The sequence below is a fragment of the Rana temporaria genome, chromosome 4 (genome assembly GCF_905171775.1).
Source record: "Rana temporaria chromosome 4, aRanTem1.1, whole genome shotgun sequence".
NCBI classification, from domain to species: domain Eukaryota; kingdom Metazoa; phylum Chordata; class Amphibia; order Anura; family Ranidae; genus Rana; species Rana temporaria.
In genome coordinates, this window is record NC_053492.1 from 163118217 (window position 1) to 163141761 (window position 23545).

At 39.8% G+C, this 23545-nt stretch overlaps 1 protein-coding gene across 3 annotated transcripts in view; it reads right to left on the reverse strand.

The window, feature by feature from the left end:
- Positions 1-23545, reverse strand: part of SI (sucrase-isomaltase) — a 318808-nt gene that overhangs the window by 160562 nt on the left and 134701 nt on the right. For all 3 annotated transcript variants that reach the window (XM_040349295.1, XM_040349296.1, XM_040349297.1), the window contains exons 27-34: positions 20110-20278; positions 15937-16033; positions 13623-13735; positions 13411-13536; positions 9917-10045; positions 7118-7228; positions 6950-7012; positions 1126-1242 (exon numbers count right to left, since the gene is read on the reverse strand). In XM_040349295.1, the coding sequence (XP_040205229.1) occupies positions 1126-1242; positions 6950-7012; positions 7118-7228; positions 9917-10045; positions 13411-13536; positions 13623-13735; positions 15937-16033; positions 20110-20278 (925 nt within the window). The remainder of the gene's footprint in view (positions 1-1125; positions 1243-6949; positions 7013-7117; positions 7229-9916; positions 10046-13410; positions 13537-13622; positions 13736-15936; positions 16034-20109; positions 20279-23545) is intronic.

Genomic DNA, 23545 nt, shown 5'->3' on the forward strand with positions numbered 1-23545 from the left:
CAAGCGGTCAGCCAAAACATTGCAATCTAAGATAGGACGGCGCAAGCTGTCCTATCTTAGATATGTTTAAGTGTATCTCTGTTTGAGAATACACTTAAACATAGGTCGGCTTAGATTCAGAGTTAGGTCGGCTTATCTGTAGATAAGCCGGCCTAACTCTTTGTGAATCTACCTATGTATGTTTAAGTTATAAGTAGGCAGTGTCAAAATGTCAGATACAAATTATAACAAAGAAATGAGTAATTAAACAAAGTTTGTACAATGTTGATTATAATTCTCTGTATTACTTTCTTCTTCTGTGAATGCTGCCTATCTGTACCACAGGATGCTAATAGCTTTTTAATCATAAAAGCTCTGACTGATGCACATAAACTATTAAGAATAATTTGCAGAAACAATAAGGTTTTTTGTTATTTCTGTAATAGCATTTTCCTTCGTTAGTTTCTTCTAATTTAGATGTTTTCAGAGAATGTTTTCATCTGAGAATTACAGTACATCTTCACTCTCACTCTCATACTCCCTTGGAACATAGTGCTAATTATAGGAAATTATACAACTGTGGGGGCGTTATGATTTATGATATAGAAAGCTCAATATGGTGACTTCTTTATTACCAAGCTTCACAGACACACACCATATCTAAGTACTGCTACCACTAATTCCAGTTAAAGGCCCAGTAAACCTAAAGTATACTATGTTTGATAACATAGTACAGTAACTGTCCAAACATCATGTGATGTTTACATACCATGCAATAGATATGAGTATCACATGCCATGTTTATATATTATATGGGCTAAAACTTGTTTAAAGCCCAGAGATTGTTGATATCTATGTTTTTTTGCAGAAATCGCAAAAGAAAGTGCTTAATATAATAGTGTTATTATGAAGAAAAATAAAAAAAGTTTCAAGAATGTATCAGAAGATTTATTTTCCTATTAGTGCTAAAGATAGTTCTAAATTTGAAGTGAAATGTAAAGCTTTACATATATTTGTAACCAGTACATTAGATATTTAGGTGTGGGTGTGTATTTTAATTGTACAAGTATTTTTTATAGAACTAGCTGAGTATAATATTATTACAAATAATTTGATGAAAAAGGTGTCACTATCAGTTTTACTTACAATCCACAGTCCGTCAAACCTAATATAGTCCCTTCGATATTCTTCAAGTTCACGGTGCCACCAATTCACAGTTCGGTTAAGGAAGAAGTCAGGGAATGCAGCATAAGCTCTATAAAGCTATGAGAAAAAAGAAAAGCCTTTGATATCACCAAACTTTCTGTCTCAAAAAAATGTAAAAAGGTTGTTGTTGTTGACTCTCCTACAAATTTACAGTTTGAAGCATTTGGAGAAGGAAGTTTGGCTTAAAGTGGTAGTAAAGGTAGAAGGTTTTTCTGAACAGTAAGGTAAAAACCTTCTACACGCAGCTTCACTTGCAGTCCCCCTAAATAATTAACTGAGCCGATTTTGATTCAGCTATGTCCATGAGAGCAGAGGCTCTCTCAGCTCTCACATTCCTCATTTGCTCAGATACAGCAATAGGAGTCAAGCAGTCAGTAATAAGGAGCTGAGACGGGGCTAAGCCCTGTCCATAAGACACATAGAGCGATTCTCAGGAACAAGCATGCACAGTTGCCCCCATTGCAATTGGCTTGCTTTGGGGCACTTGGTGTGGGGTGGAGCCAAGAGCACCGGCAGAGGACCCCAGAAGAGGTGGATCGGGGCTTCTCTTTGCAAAACCATTGCACAGAGCAGGTAAGTATAACATGTTTGTTATTTTGATTAAAAATAAAAAGGCCAAACCAGGCCTCGCTGAGGCCTCGTACACACGACCAAGTTTCTTGGCAAAAACCAGCAAGAAACTTGCTGTTTTTTTTTGCAGAGGAAACCAGTCGTGTGTACACTTTTCGACGAGGAAACTGTCGAGGATTTCGTCGAGCCAAAAAGAGAGCATGTCTTCTTTTTCCTCGAAGGGAATGGGGAAATTTGGCTCGCCGAGATCCTCGGCAGCCTAACAAGGAACTCGACGAGCAAAACGATGTGTTTCGCCCGTCGAGTTTCTCGGTCGTGTGTACGAGGCTTTAGACTTGATAACGGATAGATTGCTAGGCTGACACCCACTTTTTCTGTGTTTATTTTAAACTGTATGTGGAACTTAGTGGAAGGTGAATGAGATGTGTATCTCTGTATGTAGATTTAAGCTGCAGCATATTTGTGGGGCCCTCGGTGGAAGCTCTGCTCTATGGTTGTATTAATTGTACTTCTGTTAACTTCTGTTAACATACATACATACATACCAGTCTTTATTTTTGACGCACTGTTAATTCTGGAAACTATGTTTCTAATTGCTTATTAAAGATTTTTGTTGATAAAAAAAAGCCAAGCTTTACAGTCACTTTAAAGGAGGGGAAGAAAAGGGGTCGAAGGTGGGCTGGACAGGGTACTAGGAAGGAACAGGGGTCAGGGAGAGATAGCAGAAGGACTATGAGGAGATCATGGAAAGCAGTAATCACAGAAAGATAAACAAAGTTTAAATATACGAAGCAGCTTAAAGAAAAAGATAATAGGTTAATGGAGTAATTCCCAAGTAAGTAGTATAAAAGCTATATAAAATGAAGGGGGTCTCTTTGGATAACCATTTGGTACCGATAGGAGACTCAGCAAGTCTAAAGGCCCATACACACGATCAGACTTTTCGACAAACGGTCCGACGGACATGTTTAATCTGGCAATCCGACCGTCTGTATGCTCCATCGGACAATTGTTGTCGGCTTTTCAAAGGACAATTGTTCCATGTGCATGCTCTCAAACTTTCTGACAACAAATGTCCGATGGAGGATCATCCAATCGTGTGTACATCCATCGGACAAAAGTCCAAAGTACAAAAACGCATGCTCCGAACCAATGCTAAACATCAGCCAACAATAGCAGAAGTTGCCCAAAGGGTGGCAGTAAAGAGCTGAAAAACCACGTGATTTGGCGAATGTTGGCTGAAAAAGTTCTGCCGTGTGTATGCAGACCAAGTTCACGGCCAACGTCCCTTCGGACAAAAATCCACGGAAAAGTCAGATGGAAGTCCGATCGTGTGTATGAGCCTTTAGACTGGCCAAAGCCCCCAAAGATTGTGTGGAATTTAGGTAGTTAGGAAGATATGTGAGAGCAGGAATGTAAGCAAGACTTATGAAGGTTCAGTAAATGGAAGTATGCATCTCCCGTTTAGGGAGATGCAAAAGCAGAGACATGTTCTATTGGCAGCATCTGTCCGTGCAAATGCAGTTTGTGTGGACAGGGTCTGAGTGCAGGCAATCAAACCAGCAAAGAACTGAGTTCAGGTTTCAAGCTTTAGAGGGGCCAATTTGACTCACTTAATAAGATAGGTGGGGGTGCCATAACAAAAAGCAAAGTAATCCACCAGTCTGAACATACAGTATGAACTATGGAGTAAGTCAGTTAAACAATAAAGATACCTGTTGCACCATCTCAAGCAACATCCCAATATTAATGTTAATTGCCATGAAGTCGGAAGAGAAATTGGAGGCCAAATATGGGGAACCAGATCTAGCCAGGGTTTAAAGTGGTTGTTAAGCCACTTAGTAAATTACATGCAATCCCCTCTGTTGGAAAGAGTCCTATGCTGCAGTGTATACACTTTGTAAAAAATATGCCCATTTCTACCTAAATTCACAGCGCGGCTTGGCACTCACATGACTCCCCGCTGCTACCTCTCCCAATCTGACAGCTAGAGCGAGAGGGGCCAAGAATCCCCCGCTGACATCAGTCGGGAGGGAGGTAGGAGGGGAGGAGCGAGCCAAGATGCCAGTCGGGGAGGACGGGAGCAGCGGGGAGTCACGTCAATGCCAAGTGGTGATGTAAATTCAGGTAGAAATGGATATATTTTTTTACAAAGCAAACACTGCAGCATGGGACTCTTTCTAACATTAGGGAATTGCATGTAGTTTACACTATAGTTTCAGCAGCAGGAGGAGGGGGCAGACACTGTCACTAGCTGACAAGCAAGGAGGGGAGGGGGGAGAGGATGGGGGAGAGAGGACAGAGGAGAGCTGCGGATGATGGAGGCACGTTAAATAAACATGGTGTCAGGGCTTAGCAACCATGATAAACCGTGGTCAGTTTACAGAGGGTAGGGCAGCACCAGGCAGGATCAGCTAGGTATTTCAGGTGATACAGGGGGGCTAATTACACAGCACAATCACTGTGCTGTATAACAAGCTTTAAAGTAACAGGATCGAATTACTGTATTTATTGGCGTATAACACTCACTTTTTTACCCTGAAAATAGAGGGTAAACTATGCCTGCGTGTTATACGCAGGGGGCTGTGGAAGGTTTTTTTCCTGAAACTTCCCTCTTAAAATTAGGGTGCGTGTTATACGCCTGTGCATGTTATACGCCAATAAATTTTTAGGGTTACAAATGCTTTAAGTTTCACAGTATGTAACGTATAGGCTTTCAAGAATGCCAGCAGGTCATTAGGAGTGTACAGGATATGTTTTCTACCACCCCTCTCAAGCTGACCATAGATGGATCAAAATTTAGCAGGTTCAGCTCTGTCAATCAACTTTTCATGAACCAGATTGTTCACACTGACTTTCTGATTTTTTTACACTCACTGGGCCAGATTCTCAAAAGAGTTACGACGGTGTATCTCAGGAAACACCGTCGTATCTCCTCGTATCTTCCTAGAATCATTTTCGCATAGATACGGCCAAGATCCGACAGGTGTAAGTCACTTACACCGTCGGATCTTAGATGTAATTCGCCGCAGGCCGCTAGGTGGCGTTTACGTTCAGTTCTCATTTGACTATGCAAATGAGCCTGATACGCCGATTCCCGAACGAATTTGCGTTGCGTATTCGTCGTTTACGTCGTTTCTGTAAGCGTAAGGTTACCCCTGCTATATGAGGGGTAACCTTATGCCAGTCCGCCGTATGCCATGTTAAGTATGGCGTCGGGTCAGCGTCGTCTTTTTCCGTCGGTTACGTCGTTTTACTAAGTCGTCCGCGAATACGACTTTACGTCAATGACGCTCACGTCGGCGTCATTGATGTTTTCCGTCGTGAGCTGGAGCATGCGCACTGGGCTCTTTTTCCGCCTGACGCATGCGCAGTTCGATCGGTGCGGGGGCGCGCTTAATTTGAATACAGGCCACCCCCTTTGAATTACGCGGCCATATGCTGGGCTATTTACACTACGCCGCCGCAAATTAGGGAGCAAGTGTTTGGGGAATACGGCACTTGCTACAGTAAGTTGCGGTGGCGTGGTGTAAATGGCTTACACTACGCCAACGCTAAATCTTAGAGAATCTGGCCCACTGACTATTGACTTTCAGATTTTTTTACACTCATAACTTACAGACAAGAATATGTAAAGGTAAATAAGTAGTGCTGCGCTGTGTGATAGGGTAAATGAATTAGAGAAAAGACAGTTGCTATAACTGATATGTGAACATCAAAGAAGAAATACTCGCTGATATTGGTAATACAAATGGCATCCAATCACAACTACAAAGTGCCCAGTGATATTAAATTGAAGCATGAACTGCTATATAAAGTAGCACAACTAAAACAACACACATAAGTGATGCTAAGAAATCGCATCAGTGTCCATGCAGAAAAACAGCAAAAACCAAATGCTGTTTAAAAGATCAAAATATAAAAGAAACAATCAACAATAAAGTGCTGGTGCTTGTGCCGAAATATTCACATGCAGCATTTGGTTTTTTTAATAGGGCGTGGTAGCTCTCAGTTATTATTGGACAGTTTGGAGCCTTTCGGTTAACTTTCACCTCCTGCACAGGTGACATGCAACTCACCTAACAACAATAGCACTAAAAACACTTGCGAAAATTTTGGCGATACACATAATTTGTGTACAAAAGTCATAACAATAGGTCATATGAACCAACAAGGTAATGAAAAGTGATGATCGAACAATTGCTCCTAGTTAGAAAAAAGAACAGAGGCTCAAAGCCTCCAAAACCACACATAATATACTGGTGGTCCATGAATCTTTAGATATAATACCAACAGGTTAGCCAGGAATGAAAGTCATATGATATACGCAGAGGAAAACCCCTAGCCTAGGATCATACTAAAGAAACAGTGAGAAAGAAGAAAAGAAGAAGAAAAAAGGAAAGAAGAGAGGAGAGGTCATCAGTGCAGACAGGTTCATGGTCACAATTCACACAGCTTCGATGCAAAGCTGAGAATCAGGGCTCAAGGAGGGAAGAGTCAAAACCAGGTGGAAGGAAATGGTCTACTCAGGTATTTATTAACTTTTTATGTACATATTATAATGTATACAAACTAAGGGGGTAATCCACAAAAGGGATACACCGGCGTATCTACTGATACGCCGTCGTATCCCTGTTTCTATCTATGGAACTGATCCACAGAATCAGTTTCACATAGATAGGGAGAAGATCCGACATGTGTAAGGGACTTACACTATCGGATCTTAGGATGCAATACCACAGCCGCCGCTGGGGGCATTTCTCGTCGGAATGCCGCTTCGGGTATGCAAATTAGCACTTACGGAGATCCACAAAGCTTTTACGCTTCGTTTTTTCTCCGTAAGTATTAGTTTGCCGTCGCAATATTAGGGCTGCTTTTACAAGGCCTAAACTGTTTAGGCCTTGTAAAAGTAGACCCTTCTATCCGGCGTCGCTGTCTTTTTGGGACTGGCCCCATTAAATTAGGAACGCCTTGCGCCGGCCGGATTTAAGTTAGACCGCAGAAAATTTCTAGGTAAGTGCTTTGTGGATCGGGCACTTAGGTAGAAAATTTCCAGCGGTGTAACTTAAATCCAAATATTTAAGTTACACCCGCTGGCTGTGGATTCGGCCCTCAGTTCCTTTTACAAAATATATAAGGACTTCAAAAAAACTATAAAGCCTAATAAATTTACAGAAAATTAATGGTTTATTACCCTGACTTGTGTGTCCCAGTCCAAAGACAAATCAACATAGACATCAGGTATATCTGGCCAGACCTTAAAGCAAATAAAATATGACTTAGTATAGCAATCAAATCAAGCTCACAGAAATATTACATAATATTACATGAGCTTCTTCCCACTTGACATATTCATAAATACCTTTCCCCATACTATATCATTGCTATTTGGCCATTTGATGAACACATCATCTTGAACACCTCTGGTAAAAGCTGGATAGGGTTTGGTTTCATTTCCTGAAATGGCAGGGTCCTATAAATGATCCATAAAGAAAAAAAATGTAAAGTGAATTCAAAAGAATGAAATGTTATTTAATATGCTTAATCTGGACACATTTTTACATCTAAGGACAAACATAGCCGCTGCCAATATTCTATGGGTCACAACTGAACTCCAGGCAAACAACTAAAAACACAGCTGAAATACATATAAGAGGGCTGTCATACCTGCTCAAGGATTTGCATTTCTGTCCATCCAGTTCTGAGATGTATACAGCCCTGCACACATTCCAGCCCTGTCTGACAGGGCAAAAAGCCTGAATTTTCTCTGTTACAGTTTTGAAATTCTCCAAAGTCTCCTCCTCACCCTTACTGCATGACTTGACAGTGAAAAGAGAAGCAGCAGACTGACGAGTTATCTCTCTGTCACTTGGCTCTCTCTTCCAATCAGCATGTTCCTTGCACTACAGCACAACTGACTGGAACCTTATGTCACTTCTTCCTCTCCCATTCTGAGCTCTGCTGTACAAGGACTGTGTTGGATCTCAGGTCAAATTCTGATACTTATATTTGATTTGAAAGGCTAAATTCACTTAATCACTTAAAGCAAAAACTGTGCAGTCAAGGTGCCCAGTAGTGTGAAAGACATTGTCTAGTAAAACGGAGCTTAGCTTATACAACATATCTGCAGGCCACCTCTGCTTCTCAAAGCTTAATAAAGAACTACAATCCTGACAGATTTGCTCTGTCCTCTAATAGAAGCTGGGACTCCTTGACCATTGAGAATCTGTTCTCTTGTCCACAAACTGGTGCATATAAAGTGCTCCCTTTCTCCTTCTGTCGCTGCAGTGATGCAAGAGGGGGAAGGAGAGTACACTGCACACACATTAGTTTGTGAACAAAGAACAGCACTCGTTCCTGCTACAGTATGCTGGGGGTGCACTCAGTGGTCAAGGTGCTTCTATGCCGGATGGAGCAGATCTGTCTGGATGGTACTTTTTAGTCCAGGTATAGAAAACAGAGATATTGGCCTACTAAACTGGGCAATGTTGTTTATACTACTAAGACCCCTTGACTGCACAGATTTTTTTAAGGTGAATGTAGTGTTTAAATAATAAATGTAAAGTTGTATTACTGAATACAGAACTGCATTTATTTGTGTCTTTTATATCTGTCTGGAGTACTACTGTAATTTAGAGTAAATGCATACCCTAAAATGAATGTCTTGTATTATATTTTTAGTCTGTTAAATATACTTTAGAAAATATTTAGTTGTATCTGTTCTTTAAGTCCAAAAAACAGAAAATCATGTTGACCCTGTCAACACTGCAGAGGGAATATAATTGCTCTGAATTTCTATGATCCTGATTGTGCGATCAGCATGATCTACATAATCATAGGGTTAACATAGTTTTTATGGGAAATGTACCAACCTAGTAGGCCTTTTAATGATTTTGCTTTTGATTTTCTTAGACACATCTTGGCATGTAACATCTTTGTGTTTTGAGATGTCTATTGCCTCCAAGTGCAGGGAGCGACAATGGGGGTGTGCTGTGCCCCATTTCTAACCTGTACCTGAGGGGGGATGGGAGAGAAGACTGTTCTTGGACAATTTGGCATATACGTATATGTGGCATGTGTTGGCACAAGTACATATACAATATTCTAATGATTTGGACTTGAACTTGGATCTTTTTGAATTTATGTAACTCCTTAGGTGTAATGATCTGAATCTCAAATTCTCCATGCCTGCTAGTAAGGAAAATATTGTTATTTGATGTTAAAATCCTAGTACAGAGGGATGAACCTTTGGTTACCAATCTTTATAGAAAAGAGACAGATGGCAACATTGTTTTACACACACATTGTGCACATCCTTTTCCCCTGATACAGAGCATACCATACAGTCAATACCTGCGGTTCCAAAGAAGGTGAAAAAGATTTTCAAAGGGAGGCAAAAACTCTGATGGAGAGGCTTATGGTGCGAGGGACAGCATAACATTGCTAAAAAGATCATATCAAAGAGTGAAGAGTCAGTCCTGGAATATGCTTATCTTTAAAACTAAACCCTGTAGTACTTCAACAAGGTAAAGTTGGTTACCAGTTTTACGGGATATAACCAACAGTTGAGGGAAATCCTGCAAAACACTGCCATCTACTCACCAGTGATGTTGTGTTGAAATACATCCAGGACCATCCTTAGGTGATTTCTCGATGTAGCAAATATACTAGGGGTATAGTCATTACACTGGGAGGGCAGGGATGAGCAGTGTATGAGGAAAGGGATAAATTGATGTGTCACTGCCTGCAATGCCCTTAAATCAGGGTAGGTGATACGATTGTAAAGTTCTGAGTCTGGCAATTAACCCAATACAGTAGCATATGTGGTAACCTGAATAGGTCAAATCCTAACAGTAGTTAATGATGGGTAACAATAGCCAACTCAGAAGGTGTCCTTTCTGCTTTTCAAAATACAAGTAGCCTGCTCGACTAGTTTCGCGTCTGTAACTGTGCTTCTATTATTATTAATATCATTCATTTTCAATTGTTCAAGTTTTTCTTACAATAATATTCTTGAGTCTTTTATTAATTTGGTAATTGTAAATTTTTAAGCCTGGGTTTAAACAATAAATAGAAAAACACGTGCATCCACAATTTTTATATTATTTTATTGTTTTAATCCTCAACTATCTCAATTTCAGTTCACAAGCACATCACTCACCAAGAGAATAATAAATTTCATTCCTTCTGCTCTTATTCGGTCAACCAGGGCTGGCAGCCCTGAGAAGTTGGCACCAAGTGTAAAGTCCATTTGTCTCTCCATGTAGTCTATGTCAGCATATTGTACATCCTGTAGAGTCAAACACAAATGCACTTTCTAAGATATAACTTTATTTCAAATATAAAAACACTTCAGATTAAGAATTAACAGGTATTATGATATATAATTTATAAAAAAAATAATTTAATCAAATCGTTTTTTGACAAGCAAATTAACTATTAAAACATATTTATTTATATATCTAAACTAGGAGGTTATTCTGATAAATGTATAATATTCAAACTGTTAAGAATGACATACAAAGCCTTCCACAACCCTGCCTTCTGAGAATTTTACCTCATCTCAAAATATCATCCAAACAGTTTTCTTAACTTCTCCCAAGACCGCTTGCTCTCTAGTTTTCCTGTAAACTCATCTTATGCTCACCTCCAGTACTTCTCCTAAACCTCTTCCCTTCTCTGGAACTACCTACTTCAATCTGTATGGCTAACTGCTACTCTGTCTGCCTTTAGGCTATCCTTGAAAACACATTCCTTAATGCTGGATTCACACCTATGCATTTTTGGTGCTTTTTGCATTTTGCAGATTTTCACTACAGAATGGGTTCCATAGGAAACCATGGTAAATGGACTGTAGTGAAAATGGACTGTAGTGCATAGGTGTGAATCCACCCCTTAGGCAGGAAATTGTAAATGTTGAATAAATCCTCCCCACACAGTTATGTATCATTTGACATTCTCTTTAGATTGAAAGTGCTTGTCCTACTAAACCCTATTGTCTTGAATTGCATTGCAACTCTACTGTCTCTTTTTTTTATCAATCATGAATATTAATATTATTAATAATGTGTTAGCTTGAGCTAGAAAAGACAAAATCTAGAGATCCTAGATCCTATATCAGAACAATATGCAGTTTCCTATAGGTAGTTGCTCAATTCACTAATTAAGCTTTCCCCCCTGTGTGGATTCTATAAATTGCAAGAAAACAAATTGAAAAGAAAATAGAACACCCTGTGCATACTGAAGACCATGAGACTCTTTAATTCATATTTAAACAATATATAAAATCTGCACTGGCTTTTAAATGACCAAAGTCACATAGGAAAAGAGATTAGAGTAGTGCATGCCGGTCTGAGCATAACAAGGAGCAGAGGAGGAAATTGAAGCACTGGCATATCCTCCATGGGTGCAATGTGTGCAAGGCATAAAGGTAACCTCACTGTGCCCTCACATATTGCACACCAAAATGCCTTTCCACTTTGGGGAATTTGCAGCCGCAGCAAATATCCATCAGCGTCTCTGTATGGGGAGGAGATTGAGTGCCAATCTAATGCTGGAGGGAGGGTCCCTGTTTTCCAGGGGGAGGATGACTGTGATTGACCACTGCTAAGGTTAATTATAGTCCTCCTGCTAGCCCTCGTTACCGGACCTGGGGAAAGAAGGAATGCCATGGGTCCAGGTGGTAAGCTGTGCAGGGAAGGGCTGTGTGTCTGTAGTGTGGGATTCAGAGTCACTTACTACTAACTTCTGAACTCCTTACCACTTAATACTGACCCCTGAACTCTGCCTCACTTACTCTGTTTTCTGACCTCCGAAGTCTGTATCACTCACCTCTGAACTCTGCGTGACTTACTCCTGACCTCTGAACTCTTCATCACTTTCTCCTGACCTCTGAACTTTGTGTCACTTATTCTTGACCTCCGAACGTTGCATCACTTACTCCTGACCTCCAAACTCAGCGTCACCTACTGCTGACCTCTGAACTATGTGTCACTTACTGCTGACCTCTGGATCACTTACTGCTGACCTCTGGATCACTTACAGCTGACCTCTGAACTGTGCATCACTTACTGCTGAACCTTTGCATCATTTACTGCTGAACCCTTGCACTTTGCGTCCCTTTAAAATCACAACCAATTTTTCTTCTGCACTTTCTTTTTCTCTGGCAGGAGAACTCAACTTTTAATCTTGCACACAGGCCCACTGCTTTCAGAAAACACTCCTGTTTAACAGCCATGCACTTGTAGTATTTGATTGTCTGCATTATATTAGGATAACAACTTAAAGGGTCACTAAAGGAAAAAAATGTTTTGCTGAAATTACTGTTTACAGGGTATAGAGACATAAAAGTTAACTGATTCCTTTTAAAAATGATTAAAAATAGATTAAATTCAATAATATAATGTACCTGCAGTTTCACTTTCGTTTTTAAACTGGTTTCATGTTTCTGTGAAGTAAAGAGACCCACAGAACAAAAACAAACAAATCCAGGGCAGTGTTTTATTTTTAAAATGAATCTGATTGGTTCTGAGGAGTTTTAGACACACAGCTTGGACCACAGTGAAAAGCTGCCATGAGATTTTTCATAAGGAGCCAGAGAAGCAGGAAGTGTGGAGATCATAGCAGAATTACAGCTACTTCAAAGCAAAAACGAACAATAAGGACATGAAATCAGGACTGCAGTAAGGTAAAGGAAGCTATTTAGCTAAAAAAAAAATCCTTTAGTGATCCTTTAAGTCTATAATAAACCATGAATTGAGGAGTTTATTATTACTATCCAGATTAGGGAAAATAAATTGTATCATCTACTAATGTAAGGTTTTGCTAGAAATCTAGAATATGCAGATTTTGGTTAAATGTGATTTAAAGTTAACTGTCAAAAAAAAAAAATTGCACACAAAATGGCTACCACATAACAACCATATTACCTCTATAGAATATGCTTTATGGAACATATGAGGTAGTGCTGCTTGAAAGCTCAAGCACCAGGACAATATATTTCAATAAATGCAAAATTGATAGCACTTGTAAGATATATTTTAGGTAGAGAATACTGAATATATTGTGTGGGGGCATTGCACCCAGATGTGATGTTTCATTTATAGGTAGATGTCAGTGGGCAGTTATCTGCTAACTTCCTGTTTCCTGCCTCAGTTACTGACTTTCTTCTATCAATTTTAGAGTTATGAGTGTTCCTATTATTCTTTTATATTCTCCTTAAAAGTAAGTTCAATATTTTACAGGAATAGTTAGACTTATAATTGCTGTAAAATGTATAAACCATAAGATTTTGTAACAGTTAGTGATAGCATGTGAACACCTCATATATTTTTAGTCACACTGGGTAAGATTACATTTAAATCTTTTGGACTATCCCAGATTTAACACAGATGGATTCCCTTGTAGGTTTCAGCAGAGCTTCAAATATTTTTCTATATTTTTGGGCACTTGGTATTATCTAGTTAGATAGTATGTGTAATTTTGTTATTAGAGCCAGACAAACTGAAGCTTACGGTCTTGCTCTTACGGTTGTCTAACTCTTCAGCATTGACCAAAAAACTAATTATTGATTTTCGGTGGACTAAAACTTAAATGTTTTTGTAAAAACAGAAAAACAGGTCAGACTGCTTGCTAATGCGTACGTTCTTCACTCACATAGGGAATATTTGCCCGTTTCATATTTTCATATATATCAGCAATTTCTGAATCATTTTTGTATCCATAACGACACAGCTGGAATCCAAGAGCCCAGTAGGATGGCATTACTGGGCGTCCAACAAGCTAAGAAAAAAAATAAAATAAAATTACTGTATAGAAGTTTATTTATATTTACTCAACTATTCTGGTCAAAATGAAAGGCTACTTACTGCTGTGTATTGTTGGACAACATCTTCTGGTTTGGGACCCAAAAATACATAAAAGTCTAAAATTCCTCCAATAGTTCGGTATGTTAGAGCAGGTGTTTCCTGTAGTGTCAAATCTTATAGTAAAAAGATAAATGTTACAGATTCAGGAATATATATATATATATATATATATATATATATATATATATATATATATATACACACACACACACACACATATACTGTGTGCATATATATATTTTTTCAGCTTTTGTAGGTTATGATAATGTAGACTCTTAAAGCATAACTCAAGCTTTCTAGCGTGTTTCCCCTCTCCCTGCTAAGATGCAGCATTAAATGTAAAATGATAAAAAAAAACTATAGGGAGAAAGGATTAGATAATATATTTACCTTTCCCTAGTCCAAGGGATGACATCACTAACCAGCCCGCAAAATTGCAGGGAATACCAAGTAGTCCAAATCTCACAAGAAGCCATGCAACATTGCAGAATATCTTGGGCCAAATTCACAAAGAGATACGACGGTGTATCTCCAGATACACCGTCGTATCTCTGACTTACATTGGTCCTATCTATGCGTCTGATTCATAGAATCAGTTACGCATAGATATGGCTAAGATCCGACAGTGTTACACTGTGTTACACTGTCGGATCTTATTTTCAATTTGAAAATGGCGCCGGGGGCGTTCCCGCTGATTTACGTTGAATAATATGTAAATCAGCGAGATACGCAAATTCACGAATGTACGCGGACCCAACGCAGTGTTCTTCTGTTGTTTCCGTAGCGGCTTTCCCGGCGTATACTTACCCCTGCTTCTATGAGGCGCAGCCAATGTTAAGTATAGCCAGCGTTCCCGCGTCGAATTTGAATTTTTTTACGTCGTTTGCGTAAGTCGTTCTCGAATACGGACGGACGTTGTTTACGTAAGCGTAGAAACCACCGACGTCCTAGCGACGTCAGTGGGAGCAATGCACGCCGGGAAATTTCGCGGACGGCGCATGTGCATTTAAATCGGCGCGGGAACGCGCCTGATTTAAATAGTACACTCCCCCTAGCTGCGGAATTTGAATTCCGCCGGGGGATTTGTGATCCGCCGCCGCAAGTTTGGAGGTAAGTGGTTTGTGAATTACCCACTTGCCTCCCAAACTTGCGGGAGCAGATCTTAAATCAGGTAGATCGAGCGGATCTAAAGATCCGCTGATCTATGTGAATCTGGCCCACAGTCTATGTCTATGTCTTTTTATGGTATTTAGGCTACTCAGCATCCTTCAAAATGTGGCCACTGATTTCAATCTTGCCTAGTTATTAGGAGCAGAAGACATGGAAAAGGTAATTATAATATTTGAGGTTTATTTAACCACTGTAGCAAGTGAGCAGGTACACTCAGCAAGTGAAACCATGCTATTTAGTTGAAAGGTCCACATTAAATTGCCGATTCAAGTAGTTCTCTAATATATGATCCATCCATATGTTCTACAGTAGTGGTTCTCAACCCTCTCCTCAAGTACCCTAAACAGGCCATGTTTGCAGGTTTTCCTTTATCTTGCACAGGTGCTGTAAATCAGAGTCAATAGCTTGGAATTTGGACAGCCATTTTAGCTAAAAAAAAATCCCAAAACATGGCCTGTTGGGGGTACTTGAGGACAGGGTTGAGAACCACTGCTCTACAGTACACTTGTCGGCGTGCACAGTTTACAACATCTCTCTCCCACCCCTGAAATCATGGTAATGGTACTTTCCCAAACTGATGTGTCAGTGAGTGAAATAGATCAATTATCTAAACTGCTGCAGCTTAAAGCGGAGTTCCACCCAAAAATGGAACTTCCGCTTTTTGGAACCCTTTGGTGTCACATTTGGCACCTTTCAGGGGGGAGGGGGGTGCACATACCTGTCTAAGACAGGTTTCTGAACCCACTTCTGGGAATACACTCTTCGGCAATCACGCCCCTACTCACACGCCCTGCTGTCTTCTGGGAAACACACTGTTCCCATGAGAGAGCGGGGACCAGTGACGGTGCGCCGCACTACTCGCACATGCGCAGTAGGGAACCAGGAAGTGAAGCTGCACCGCTTCACTTCCCAATTTTCTCACCGAGGATGGTGGCGGGTGCAACCGAGGGACGAGCGATTGCTCGGCCTTCGGCTGCCAACATCGCAGGCACGCTGGACATATTTTTAAAGTCAGGAGGTGCAGTATTCGTAACTGCTGGCTTTTAAAAAAAAATGGCGGAACCTCCACTTTAAGTTTAATTTGTTCCATGTTTTCAATTAACCATTCATTGTATTTTTATGAAAATTATATAAGCAGACCTACCCATAGCATTGCTGTTCAAAAGAAAAACACCATGTGCATTTCCTGTGTTATCAAGCCCCATATAAAATGGTTGGACACCATAAGAGTTTAGATGATTCTGGAGAAAAAGTAAAATTAAATATATTTGTCAATTGTTTGCATATTTACTGTTAAACAATACCATCTAAAACAAAAATATCACAACAGCACAAGGTTAAAAGGAGTTTCTAATTCTCAGTGCTCACTGTCTCACTGCTAATAGGGTGAGAGTGTGTATACCAACACAAACAAATCAAAAAACATATATCAGCTGTAAAGAACATACTGAAAAAACTAGGTAATGAAAACGTCCTTGCAATTTTAGCGAATAAAATACAAAACTTTATTGATTACAGAGATAAAAATCTCAATGAGATAAAATATATATAATTACACCTTCCAATAATGGGGTAACAATATTGTCAGCCCTGGTACATCTATAAAATATCAAAAAATCATATATTACTATTAGTGCATATTAAATAAAACCTGCTTTTGCTGCCCACTCAATGTGAATTGCATTTTCAATCTTAAGCCCTGTACAAACGGCCGGGAATCCCATCAGGGAAAAAACATTGGTTCACTGGGAATCCTGACGGGATTCATGGCAAGCTTGCTGTGCATACAAACGGCGATTCAAAAGAACCGCTGTTCTTTTGAATGGCAAAAACGCAGTGACGTCATCGACTATGACGAGCTGGCGCTCGTCACATTCAATGCCATCGCCACCATCTTGCTACACCACACACTAAATTTGTATGCTACCGCGCATGCGTCAAACTCTTATCGAGCATGCGCGGGTTTAGCACGGAACAGGTAAGAATACAGACGACCAGTTTTCTCGGCAGGAAACACTCTGCCATTAATCCCAACGGGAAAATAGAGAGCAGGTTCTCTATTTTTCCTGGGCAGTTTTTCTGTCTGTAAAAATGCTCTCCTGGTAGCTTTCTTGCCAGGAAAACCGGTCGTGTGTACGAGGCTTCACTTTCACTTCACCATATTTCACTGGGAATTCAATGCAAATAAATAGCATTTGGTGACATCGTTTAAAATGTGGTGCTGTAAGTCTATCTCCACTTTTGTTAGAAAAAATATCACCTCTATGTTATTTAAATACACTACAAGGATTTTCATTGCAGGGTTTTACCCGCTGACGTTTAGCTAAAACGGAAAATACCATTCTAGTCACTTCCTACTTTCTCAGGGTTAAAATAGATGATGTCCTTCAAAATCAAGTGAATCACTGCCAGAGGTATAATAAAGCCCTGTACACACGATCGGAATTTCCAATCGAAAAAGTCCAACTGACTTTTCCATCGAAAATTCCGACCGTGTGTATGCTTCATCGGAAATTCCGATGAATTCCATCAAAGTTTAGATAGAGAACATGTTCTCTTTTACTCCGATGAAATTCCAATGTGATTTTGGTCAGACAAAGGTCCGATCGCGTATACGGGGCTTAAGATTAAATCTATGCTGTTTGGTTAGGTAACCAGTAGGTCTATGTAATAGCACAGAGTATAGTTTTCCAGAATTCCTCAGATTGTATGTATAGCCAAAACATTTGTTAGTATTGAGTGGAGTAGCAAAGGGTTTAAACCCCTGACAGTTTATTTTTTGCTGTCAGTGTACCATTGGACACATTTGTGTTCATTTCCTGTCCCAAACTGAATGTAATTCCTCTCTTGGATGACTGTCCCCAGAGCAGGTGGCCCTATAAGAAGATTTCCCCTTACCTTTTGTTTTGGGGACACAATGTTACATTTTCTCTTTCTTTCCAGATGATAGTATATATCTCCCCAATAGGGACACAGACAGCAATAAAAACTTGACAGAAGACATAACCCTTCCCCACTATATCCCAAAGCTTTAAGATACACTTTAAGTGCAGGTTTACATGATACAGTAATCCAGAATGGCTTAAGTATTCTACATTACTGTATTATTTGCTATTAACCACTTCAGCCTGGAAGAATTTATCCCCTTCCTGACCAGGGCACTTTTTGCGATTCGGCACCGCATCGCTTTAACTGACAATTGTGCGGTCGTGCGACGTTGCACCCAAACAAAATGTATGTACTTTTTCCCCCACAAATAGAGCTTTCTTTTGGTGGTATGTGGTCACCTCAGAGATTTTTTTTTTGCGCTATAAACAAAAGAAGAGTGTAAATTTTGGAGAAAAAAAAAAACTATATTTTTAACTTTTTGGTATAATAAATATCTAAATATATATATATATTTTTTTCCCACAGTTTAGGCCGATATGTATTCTTCTACATATTTTTGGTAAAATGATTGATGCGTATATTGAATGGTTTGCGCAAAAGTTATAGCGTCTACAAAATAGGGGATAGATTTATAGCATTTTTATTATTATTATTGTTTTACTAGTAATGGCGACGATCTGCGACATTATGGCGGACACATCGGACACTTTTGACGCTATTTTGGAACCATTGTCATTTATACAGTGATCAGTGCTATAAAAATGCACTGATTACTGTGTAAATGACACTGGCAGGGAAGGGGTTAGCCACTAGGGGGCAAGGAAGGAGTTAAAGGATCACTAAAGATATATATTTTTTTATATATAACATTTTATTGATTTTAAGCATTTTATTTTTTTTAAATAACAAACATGTTATACTTACCTTCACTGTGCAGCTCGTTTTGCACCTGGTCCTGGTCTTCTGGGGTCCCTCGGCAGCTGTTTCGGCTCCCCATAGCAAGGACTCAACACTTCATGCGAGCGAGCGAGCATGGTGTTGAGTTCTTGCGAGCACGCTCCCGTGATACAGCCGCTCACTGTATCCCTCGGCCCCGCCCCCAACGTGCTGCATCATTGGATGTGATTGACAGTAGCCCGAGCCAATGGCTGTGCTGCTTTCAATCCATCCACTGTAAACAATCAACGGCCAGGCTGAGCGGCGAAGAGGATGTCGGGGGCAAGAGCGGAACATTCGAGGGGTCAGGTAAGTGAAACGGGGGGGCTGGTATTGTCGGATGTTTTTTCACCTTAATGCATAGAATGCATTAAGGTGAAAAAACGTTTACCTTTACAACCCCTTTAAGTGTGTCCTCAGGAGTGATTATAACTGTAGGGGGCTGGGCTACAAGTGACACGACACTGATTACTGCTCCCAATGGCAGGGAGCAGTAGATCACTGTCCTGTCACTAGGCAGAACAGGGAAATGCCTTGATTACAGTCGAACATCAAGTTTGCAGGGCCCACGGACATGGTCACGGGGAGTGCGGTGGGCACACACGCGCGTTGCATGGCTTCTTAAAGGGGACATACAGGTACGTCCATTTGCCCACTGCTGCCATTCTGCTGACGTATATCGATGTGCAGCGGTTGGCAAGTGGTTAAATAAACCTACCAGTTCTCTAATTGTACTGTGTGGGCTCATCTTCTATGGATTGTGTATTGGAGTAAGGCCGCATACACACGATCGGCACATCCGATGAGAACGGTCCGAAGGACCGTTCTCATCGGTTAACCGATGAAGCTGACTGATGGTCTGATGTGCCTACACACCATCAGTTAATAAACCGATCGTGTCAGAATGCGGTGATGTAAAACACAACGACGTGCTGAAAAAACGAAGTTCAATGCTTCCAAGCATGCGACGACTTGATTCTGAGCATGCGCAGGTTTTTAACCGATGCTTTTGCATACTAACGATCGTTTTTGACCTATCGGTTATCAGTCCATCGGTTAAATTTTAAAGTAAGTTCTCCTTTTTTTGACTGAAGGTTAACTGACCAATGGTGCCCACACAAGATCGGTTTGGACCGATGAAAAGGTCCTTCAGTCTGTTTTCATCGGTTTTGACCGATCGTGTGTACGCGGCCTAAGCGTAACAAGACTGTTGGGGTTGGGGGTGTTACACAGAGTGAAGCGTGTAAGATCCCTTGGTGGTAGCAGTTTTCTTATTCAATATTAAATTCCTAAATAATTTCTGTAGCAAGGACAAATTAAACAGCATTTGTAAACAAAACTGTATTTTGTCTTTAATCTTATGATTGGCATAAAGGAGAAACTGTAACTATATGCCAATAACATATATGAAAACCACCCATCAAAGGACTCCATCCCTAAAATGTAATGTTATACACTGCTGTATTGAGGATTCAACACTATATCCACTTACTATTGGAGGCTGATCTTTAGCAAAAAGACCAATAGGTCTCCGCTTCATTTCTTGCCGGAATGTATTATGTTCTGTTTCTCCCAGTCCAAAGACATAATCAGAGGGAAGTCGTGTAGAAATCTGAATAAACTGATCTTCAAAGGTCATTCCAGGTAAATCAGAGTCCCAGCTGGTCAAAAAAATATGAATATTACACTCTATCATAGGCATATGGATTTCAATGCTCTTGCTAAACAATAAAAAAGTATTTGCAGACCCTAAACATAACCATGGAATGAAAGTATGTCTATGATGTCTGCCTTCCTTTGTATCAAAGGACACATTTCCTATTAGAGCTCTGCCTAAATCAGCTTTTGCCAATTAAAAGTTTGTTTGTATTTGGGCTTTTCTATATCATAATCCCTCTGCAAGTCACAAGAGTGTTTCAGATGGCTCTCCATTTTGCAAAGTATATACAAAAAAGTTCTGTGATTGCCAAGGTGTTTGGTTATTATTTCCACATAAAATTTGGTGGAGCAACCAGTTCACACTGATACGGTGCGATTTCAAACCGGTTTCCAGTGCGATTTTAAGGGGCAATTGTACTGTGAATTGATGCAGTTCAGATACGATTTCATGCACATTTTCACTACTGCGACTCATCCCTGCTGTCAGCACCAGGGCAGGGATAAGTCATCAGTTGTTAAGGAGCCGACACCCACAAGCATCCTAACAGTGATTCATCCTATCCCTGCTGTCGGTAAGCGCCAGTAATTACGGTGTGAAACATGACAGCTGTGACCCAGACACCTGGAGCGGGTTATTTTCCTTGTTATGTCATCATGGGACGGGGTCTCCTATTGATGTCATGGGGCAAGGTCACCCGATGGTGGTGACCTCTCCCCCATGTTAGCAGCTGGGGTTAAAGTGGCTGTCAGACGGCGAGTTTCTGTGTTGTGCATGTGCTTACTTGTCCCCTGCCCTTTTGCACCTGCCTGGGCTGCATGCTCAAGTGAGGGTCTGGTTTGGATTTAGGGGGGACCTCACACATTACATTCTGCTGTCAGCAGGAAATCCAGCTGACAGCAGGGATGGCTTAACGTTGTTATGAAGTCAGTGGGTGCTGGCTCCTTAACAATTAATGACAGCTGACAGCAGGGATGGCTCAAATTTGTTATGAAGTCTCTATGATGGCTCCCCTTCATTTTATGAAACTCTCTGACATAGAATCCCAAGGGGAAGAGGTCTTATATCAGTGATTTATAATCGCCTGGCAAGTATGCACCCCTAAGATAAGCTGCAATATGTGCAATAAATGGGAATCAGACTGTAACATATCTTTATCTTCAGATGACTGTGAATATTGTTAATACCTTTGTAAATGCACTAGATCACTTACTGTTGGAGAAAGCGCTATTAAACTTTTTACCAGATGGTATTTCACAACTGCCAAACTGCATTCTATCTTACCATCAGTCTCTCCTGCCGGTTTCAGAGGGTGTCCTTCCCCTGGCTGCTTCCCCAATATTTTGGGGGATTGTCATCAATTCGTGACTTGACTATGCAAACTCCCTCTACCTAGGTCTACCTAAATATCAGATGTCTTGTCTACAAATTGTCCAGAACACAGCAGTCAGACTGATAACAGGAAAAAAATGGGAATCAATCACCCCAGCCTTGAGGACTCTCTATTGGCTATCCGTAAAGGATCTGGTTACATTAAAGACCCTCTGCCTCACACACAAATACACACAAGGAAACGTGCCTCAATATTTATGTAATAAACTAAAACACAAAAAAAAACAAAAAAATTTAGACCCACCTCTTCTGAAGGATCTGGACGAAATTGGACACAAGTGCCTTGAGGCAATTTAGTTCGCATTTGTAGCGCTATACAAGTTACTCACTCACTCAAGAAGTTATGACATATTTGGCATAAACTGGAAGCTTTTTTATACAACTATAACTGGTAATCCTCTCCACCTTACCTTAGCCAATTGTTTAATTTTTGCTTCTATCGTAGAGTTTTCTATCCCTGATATGAGACCTATCTATACAATTTGTGATTATATACATGACTTATCTTATCTGATCTTCTTCAGTTCCCATGACATATTTGAAAGCAAGAGTAGACTCCATTTGTTGTATAGAATTTTTTTTCCCAAAAACGAAAAACGCCTATAAACTGAACGCTGCTAAATGCGGGTTACCACGTTTAGCTGCGTTTAATCGCGTTTGCTGTCTGGAACATGGAAATCTTCGGCGTCTGAACCCATTTTTTTGCTTTCAAAGAAACGCTGTTAAACGCAACTGCCTAAAAAAACGACAGTAAACAAGACTATGTGCATGGTCACATAGGATAACATTGAATGAGTTCAGGGGCGGTTAAAAAAAGCATCCAACTTTCTCTGAATGTACGTTTAGCAGCATCCCGTGTACATGGGACCTAAATGGGATCCCTGGTTTGAACATTCTAATGTCTTTCTTCAACTTATTGAACATTAGATAAACCCTCATTAACTGTTCTTAAATGATCAGCCATTCACTGTGACAACAGCTCTCTACATGGACATTGGCATTCTTTGTTCATTTAAAATCATTATCTTGCCTTCTACGTTTTTATGAACCCAATTATTATACCCTTATTATTTGTTCTAGATGTATTTTTGGAAATACACTTTTCATTATATTTCTATACATGTGCTGTTTTTTTCTTGTACCACTGATTTTTTATTTAATAAAAAAGTTGTAAACAAAGCAAAATAAAAAAATTATAATATCTTTAAATGAGCCACTGCTTAGAATTCTGGACTATTCTATCTCATCCTCCAAGAATACAAAAAGTGGCAAAATGTCACATACTTAAATTTTGAATATTAAATTAAGCTTTTTATATATTTTAAGCTTTTGGACTAGTGTGTACATTTTTTTTATTGTTACTATAAGATCTTTTATTTAATAAACAAACTTTTAAAGTAGGGGGTACCCATGACGCCGGTGTCACAAAGCATTATTGTTTTTCTTAAGCGAAAACAAAGTAAATGTTTTTTTTTTTTTTGTGGGGGGGGGGGGATTTGCTTGCATATCATATTTCTATATAATTGAAAGTCTAGATATTTTGTATTAATCCTTAAAAAATAGGAAACTATAAAGAAAACACAGCTTTTTCCATAATTAAAAAAAAAAATACAAGACAGCACTGAACAGGTAGCAGATTAGCTACAGTATAAACAAATCATGTACTATCTTACTGTCATTTAAAGCATCAGAAGTAAATGTTGTTTATAACATGTGTATGATTCAGCTGCTTAGACTGTGCTAAAAAGACTATTTCGTAAAGTATATCAGCTCTAAGCATTTCTATCAACATCTCTAATCCAAGTGTTTCAAACATTTCAGACTCAAAGGACAGATGATACAAGCAATAATCCCCCTGGATGGAAGTCTAATTTCTTTT